This window comes from Coturnix japonica, unplaced genomic scaffold (assembly GCF_054131305.1).
Source record: "Coturnix japonica strain WE unplaced genomic scaffold, WE-NBRP24 Scf054, whole genome shotgun sequence".
NCBI lineage: Eukaryota > Metazoa > Chordata > Aves > Galliformes > Phasianidae > Coturnix > Coturnix japonica.
The window spans coordinates 601,557-609,140 of record NW_028188957.1 but is presented as its reverse complement, the minus strand read 5'-3'; the positions used below and the strand labels follow the sequence as shown (position 1 = coordinate 609,140).

At 58.6% G+C, this 7,584-nt stretch overlaps 1 protein-coding gene across 4 annotated transcripts in view; it reads left to right on the top strand.

Annotated features, from left to right (window-relative positions):
* The first annotated feature begins 2,184 nt into the window (after positions 1-2,184).
* LOC107307564 (uncharacterized) overlaps positions 2,185-7,584 on the top strand; it is a 42,097-nt gene continuing 36,697 nt past the window's right edge. For 3 of the 4 annotated variants that reach the window (XM_085533122.1, XM_085533121.1, XM_085533119.1), the window contains exons 1-2: positions 2,185-2,272; positions 5,204-5,375. In XM_085533122.1, the coding sequence (XP_085389248.1) occupies positions 2,192-2,272; positions 5,204-5,375 (253 nt within the window). In that variant the 5' untranslated portion in view covers positions 2,185-2,191. The remainder of the gene's footprint in view (positions 2,273-5,203; positions 5,376-7,584) is intronic. The other variant, XM_085533120.1, reaches the window with a different exon arrangement.

Below are 7,584 nucleotides of genomic sequence, written 5' to 3'. Positions count from 1 at the left end.
AGAGCTGCCCCATAAGTGAGCACAGCCCCATAAGGGAGAGATGCCCCATAAGTAACCACTGCCCCATAAGGAACTGCTGCCCCATAAGTGAACACAGCCCCATAAGTGAGCACAGCCCCATAAGTAACTGAGTGCAGCCCCATAAGTAACCGTTGCCCTATAAGTGAGAGCAGCCCCATAAGTAACCACAGTGTCATAAGGGCTGCTCCATAAGGAACCACTGCCCCATAAGTAACTGAGCGCAGCCCCATAAGTGACTGCAACGCCATGGGACCCTATAACCAACCGCAGCCCCATAAGTAACCGCAGCACTATAAGGGCCGCCCCATAAGTGAGCACAGCCCCATAAGGGCTGCCCCATAAGTGCCCTCGGCCCCATAAGTGCAGCCCCATAAGTAAGCTCAGCCCCATAAGTAACTCTCAGTCCCATAACTGCCACCCCATAAGTAACCTCGGTCCCATAAGTAACCTCAGCCCCATAAGCACCACCCCATAAGTAACCTCGGTCCCATAAGTGCCCTGGGCCCCATAACTGCCACCCCATAAGTAGCTCTCAGCCCCATAAGTAGCTCTCAGCCCCATAAGTGCCACCCCTTACATAAGGTAACCACAGCCCCATAAATAAGGGAATTCTCAGCCCCATAAGTGCCCTGTGCCCCATAAGTAACCTCAGCACCATAACAGCCGCCCCATAAGTGCCCTTGGCCCCATAAGTAACTCTCAGCCCCATAAGTGCCCTGGGCCCTATAAGTAACGGAATTCTCAGCCCCATAAGTGCCCTGTGCCCCATAGTAACTCTCAACCCCATAAGTGCAGCCCTGGGCCCCATAAGTGCCCTCAGCCCCATAAGTAAGATAACTCTCAGTCCCATAAGTGCCCTGTGTCCCATAACCGCCCCTTAGGGCCCCATAAGTGCCCCATAACCGCCCCATACCCGCCCCATAACCGCCCCATACCCGCCCCATAACCGCCCCATAACTGCCCCATACCCGCCCCATAACTGCCCCATAGGGCCCCATAACCGCCCCATAACTGCCCCATACCCGCCCCATAGGGCCCCATAGCGGCCCCATAACTGCCCCATAGCCGCCCCATAGCGGCCCCATACCCGCCCCATAGGGCCCCATAGCGGCCCCATACCCGCCCCATAGGGCCCCATAACTGCCCCATACCCGCCCCATAGGGCCCCATAGCGGCCCCATACCCGCCCCATAGGGTCCCATAGCCGCCCCATAGCGGCCCCATAGCGGCGGCCGGTCCGTCACTCACCGCTCCGCTCCGCTCCGCGCAGTGGGCGGGGCCTGACTGGGGGCGTGACCGACGTAAAGGGGCGTGACTCACGTAGGGGGGCGGGGCCAAAGCGGGAACCAATCAACGGCGGAGACGGGCCAAAAAGGGGGCGGGGCTTAGCGCGAGGTCCCGCCCTACGAGGAGGCGGCCAATCCGCAGAGGCGGGGCCTAAAGGGGGCGTGGCCTAAACCGGAAGCAGGCCAACGGCTGACGTGAGGGCGTGAGGGGGCGGGGCCTAAGCAGAGATGGACCAATAGGGGAGTCGGGGCCTGAAAGGGGGCGTGGCCTAATCCGGAAGCGGACCGACGGATGACGTCAGCGCGAGGGGGGCGGGGCCTAAAGAGAGGGGCGGGGCCTAAGAGCAGATGGACCAATAGGGAAGTCGGGGCCTGAAAGGGGGCGTGGCCAAAACAGGAAGCGAAAAAAACGGCTGGCGTCAGTGCGTGAGGGGGCGGGGCTTAAAAGTAGATGGACCAATAGTAGAGTTGGTTCCTAAGGGGGCGGGGTCTAAATGTGGGCGGATCCAATGAGGGGGCGGGGCTTACGCCATGGAACCAACCGCAGAGGCGGGGCCTAAACCGGAAGCGAACCAACGGATGACGTCAGCGCGAGGGGGCGGGGCCTAAAGAGAGGGGCGGGGCCTAAGAGCAGATGGACCAATAGGGGAGTCGGGGCCTGAAGGGGGCGTGGCCTAAACCGGAAGTGGACCAAGGCTGGCGTCAGTGCATGAGGGGGCGGGGCTTAAAACTGTGGGCGGGGCCTAAGAGCAGGTGGACCAATCGGGGAGTTGGTTCCTAAGGGGGCGGGGTCTAAATGTGGGCGTGGCCAATAAGGGGGCGGGGTTTACGCCATCGGACCAACCGCAGAGGCGGGGCCTGAAGGGGGCGTGGCTTATGAGGGGATGATTGACGTGATGGCCACGCCCCCTCCCCCGCCCCGTTCCTCCTTGGGGTTCGGTTTTGGTTTCGTTTCAAACCGAGCGGTACGAGGGGGGGGGGGCGAGGTTATGGGGCCGGGGTTATGGGGCTGGGGTTATGGGGCTGGGGTTATGGGGCGAGGTTATGGGGCTGAGAGAGGTTATGGGGCTGGGGTTATGGGTCTGGGGTTATGGGGCCGGGGTTGTGGGGCGGGGTTATGGGGCTGAGAGAGGTTATGGGGCTGGGGTTATGGGGCTGGGGTTATGGGGCGAGGTTATGGGGCGAGGTTATGGGGCTGAGAGAGGTTATGGGGCTGGGGTTATGGGTCTGGGGTTATGGGGCCGGGGTTGTGGGGCGGGGTTATGGGGCTGAGAGAGGTTATGGGGCTGGGGTTATGGGGCTGGGGTTATGGGGCTGGGGTTATGGGGCGAGGTTATGGGGCTGAGAGAGGTTATGGGGCTGGGGTTATGGGTCTGGGGTTATGGGGCCGGGGTTGTGGGGCGGGGTTATGGGGCTGAGAGAGGTTATGGGGCTGGGGTTATGGGTCTGGGGTTATGGGGCCGGGGTTGTGGGGCGGGGTTATGGGGCTGAGAGAGGTTATGGGGCTGGGGTTATGGGGCTGGGGTTATGGGGCCGGGGTTGTGGGGCGGGGTTATGGGGCTGAGAGAGGTTATGGGGCTGGGGTTATGGGGCTGGGGTTATGGGGCTGGGGTTATGGGGCGAGGTTATGGGGCTGGGGTTATGGGGCTGAGAGAGGTTATGGGGCTGGGGTTATGGGGCCGGGGTTATGGGGCCGGGGTTATGGGGCTGCAGTTATGGGGCCGGGGTTGTGGGTCTGGGGTTATGGGGCTGAGAGAGGTTATGGGGCTGGGGTTATGGGGCTGGGGATGTGGGGCTGAGAGAGGTTGTGGGGCTGAGGTTATGGGGCCAGGTTATGAGGCTGTGGTTATGGGGCTGCTAGGAGTTATGGGGCCGGGAGCAGTTATGGGGCTGTGGTTATGGGGCCAGGGTTATGGGGTTGGGGTTGTGGGTCTGGGGTTATGGGGCTGAGAGGGGTTGTGGGGCTGGGAGTGGTTCTGGGGCTGGCAGCGATTATGGGGCTGTGGTTCTGGGGCTGCTAGGGGTTATGGGGTGGAGAGAGGTTATGGGGCTGAGGTTGTGGGGCTGGGAGAGGTTATGGGGCTGGAAGGGGTTATGGGGCTGTGAGCGGTTATGGGGCTGGAAGAGGTTGTGGGGTCAGGGTTATGGGGCTGGGAGCAGTTATGGGGCTGGGGTTGTGGGTCTGGGGTTATGGGACTGGAGTTATGGGGCTGGGAGAGGCTGTGGGGCTGCGGTTATGGGGCTGTGGTTGTGGGGCCGGGAGACGTTATGGGGCTGCGGTTATGGGGCCGGTAGGGGTTATGGGGCTGCGAGGGGTTGTGGGGTTGTGGGTCTGGGTTTATGGGGCTGGGAGTGGTTGTGGGTCTGGGGTTGTGGGGCCGGGGTTATGGGGCTGAGAGAGGTTATGGGGCCACAACCACAGTTGTGGGGCTGGGAGCGGTTATAGGGCCAGAGAGGGGTTGTGGGGCTGCAGTTATGGGGCTGGGAGAGGTTTTGGGGCTGGGGTTGTGGGGCCAGGGTTATAGGGCTGGGAGCGGTTATGGGACCGGGAACGGTTGTGGGGCTGGGGTTATGTGACCGGAGTTATGGGGCTGGGGTTGTGGGGCTGAGAGAGGTTATGGGGTCGGGGTTATGGGGCTGGGAGCAGTTGTGGGGCTGTGGTTATGGGGCTGGGAGTGGATTTAGGGCTGGGGTTATGGGGCTGCAAGTGGTTGTGGGGCTGGGAGCAGTTATAGGGCCGGAGAGGGGTTGTGGGGCTGTGGTTATGGGGCTGGGAGTGGTTGTGGGGCTGGGGTTATGGAGCTGGGGTTGTGGGGCTGGGAGCGGTTATAGGGTTGATAGGGAGTGTGGGGCTGGGGGGGGCAGGGTTGGGAAAGCTATGGGGTAGGAATGGGAAAGCTATGGGGCAGGACTGGGAGAGCTATGGGGCAGGACTGGGACTATGGGGCAAGAAAGGGAGAGCTATGGGGCGGGAATGGGGCTATGGGGCAGGAATGGGAGAGCTATGGGGCAGGAATTGGAAAGCAATGGGGCAGAAATGGGGCTATGGGGCAGGGCTGAGGCTATGGGGCAGAACTGGGAAAGCTATGGGGCAGGAATGGGGCTATGGGGCAGGACTGGGAGAGCTATGGGGCAGGAATGGGAGAGCTATGGGGCAGGAATGGGGGGGTTATGGGACAGGAATGTGGCTATGGGGCAGGAATGTGGGGGTTATGGGGCAGGAATGGGTCTGTGGGGCAGGAATGGGGGGGTTATGGGGTAGGAATGGGAGAGCTATGGGGCAGGATTGGGTCTATGGGGCAGGAATGGGTCAGGAATGGGAGATCTATGGGGCAGCAATGGGAGAGCTATGGGGCAGCAATGGGAGAGCTATGGGGCAGGACTGGGGCTATGGGGCATGACTGGGAAAGCTATGGGGCAGGAATGGGGCTATGGGGCAGGAATGGGAGAGCTATGGGGCAGGAATGGAAAAGCTATGGGGCAGGAATGGAAAAGCTATGGGGCAGGAATGGGAGAGCTATGGGGCAGGAATGGGAGAGCTATGGGGCAGGAATGGGAGAGCTATGGGGCAGGAATGGGAGAGCTATGGGGTAGGAATGGGAGAGCTATGGGGCAGGAATGGGAGAGCTATGGGGCAGGAATGGGAGAGCTATGGGGCAGGAATGGGAGAGCTATGGGGCAGGAATGGGAGAGCTATGGGGCTGTGGGGCAGATCTGGGTTGTGGGGCAGGAATAGGGCTGTGGGGCAGGACTGGGAGAGCTATGGGGCTGTGGGGGGCAAATGTGGGGTGTGGGGCAGGACTGAGAGGTAATGGGGCTATGGGGCAGATGTGGGTTGTGGGGCAGGGCAGTCGCTATGGGGCGCTGTGGGTCAGAGCTTTGTGTTCCTTCCATAGCCCGTAATGGAGGCGGTGCTGGAGGTTTGGGGCGCCCCCAGCGGCCGGGAGGAGCAAGAGCAGCTGCTGGACCCGGAGAACGCGACGAGATCGGGGGGCGGAACCGTGCGGGAATGGGGCAGGATGGGAACGGCCCCATATGGAACATACCAGAGTCAGAGCGGTAATGGGGGTATGTGGGGCAATGGGGGTATAGGGGACAATGGGGGTATATGGGGCAATGGGGGTATATGGGGCAATGGGGTTATATGGGGCAATGGGGGAATATGGGGCAATGGGGGTATATGGGGCAATGGGGGTATATGGGGCAATGGGGGTATATGGGGCAATGGGGGTATATGGGGTAATGGGGTTATGTGGGGCAATGGGGGTATAGGGGACAATGGGGGTATAGGGGACAATGGGGTTATGTGGGGCAATGGGGGTATAGGGGACAATGGGGTTATAGGGGACAATGGAGTTATGTGGGGCAATGGGGGTATAGGGGACAATGGGGTTATAGGGGACAATGGGGTTATGTGGGGCAATGGGGGTATAGGGGACAATGGGGTTATAGGGGACAATGGGGTTATATGGGACAATGGGGTTATATGGGACAATGGGGTTATGGGGGACAATGGGGTTATGGGGGACAATGGGGTTATGGGGGACAATGGGGGTATATGGGACAATGGGGTTATATGGGGCAATGGGGTTATATGGGGCAATGGGGTTATAGGGGACAATGGGGGTATATGGGGCAATGGGGGTATATGGGGTAATGGGGTTATATGGGGCAATGGGGGTATATGGGACAATGGGGTTATATGGGGCAATGGGGTTATATGGGACAATGGGGTTATATGGGACAATGGGGGTATAGGGGACAATGGGGTTATATGGGGCAATGGGGTTATAGGGGACAATGGGGTTATATGGGACAATGGGGTTATAGGGGACAATGGGGTTATATGGGACAATGGGGTTATAGGGGACAATGGGGGTATATGGGACAATGGGGTTATAGGGGACAATGGGGTTATATGGGACAATGGGGTTATATGGGACAATGGGGGTATAGGGGACAATGGGGTTATATGGGGCAATGGGGTTATAGGGGACAATGGGGTTATATGGGACAATGGGGTTATGGGGGGCAATGGGGTTATGGGGGACAATGGGGTTATAGGGGACAATGGGGGTATATGGGGCAATGGGGGTATATGGGACAATGGGGGTATAGGGGACAATGGGGGTATATGGGGTAATGGGGGTATATGGGACAATGGGGTTATATGGGGCAATGGGGTTATAGGGGACAATGGGGGTATAGGGGACAATGGGGTTATAGGGGACAATGGGGTTATAGGGGACAATGGGGTTATAGGGGACAATGGGGTTATAGGGGACAATGGGGTTATAGGGGACAATGGGGTTATATGGGACAATGGGGTTATAGGGGGCAATGGGGTTATGGGGGACAATGGGGTTATAGGGGACAATGGGGGTATATGGGGCAATGGGGGTATATGGGACAATGGGGTTATAGGGGACAATGGGGTTATAGGGGACAATGGGGTTATGTGGGGCAATGGGGTTATAGGGGACAATGGGGTTATATGGGACAATGGGGTTATAGGGGACAATGGGGTTATAGGGGACAATGGGGTTATATGGGGCAATGGGGGTATAGGGGACAATGGGGGTATAGGGGACAATGGGGGTATAGGGGACAATGGGGGTATATGGGACAATGGGGGTATATGGGACAATGGGGTTATATGGGACAATGGGGGTATAGGGGACAATGGGGTTATATGGGACAATGGGGTTATATGGGACAATGGGGTTATATGGGACAATGGGGGTATAGGGGACAATGGGGGTATAGGGGACAATGGGGGTATATGGGGCAATGGGGTTATAGGGGACAATGGGGGTATAGGGGACAATGGGGTTATATGGGGCAATGGGGGTATATGGGACAATGGGGGTATATGGGGTAATGGGGGTATATGGGGTAATGGGGGTATATGGGGTAATGGGGGTATATGGGGCAATGGGGTTATAGGGGACAATGGGGTTATAGGGGACAATGGGGGTATAGGGGACAATGGGGGTATAGGGGACAATGGGGGTATATGGGGTAATGGGGGTATATGGGACAATGGGGTTATATGGGGCAATGGGGTTATATGGGACAATGGGGTTATATGGGGCAATGGGGTTATAGGGGACAATGGGGTTATAGGGGACAATGGGGTTATAGGGGACAATGGGGTTATATGGGACAATGGGGTTATAGGGGACAATGGGGTTATAGGGGACAATGGGGTTATATGGGACAATGGGGTTATAGGGGACAATGGGGTTATATGGGACAATGGGGGTATAGGGGACAA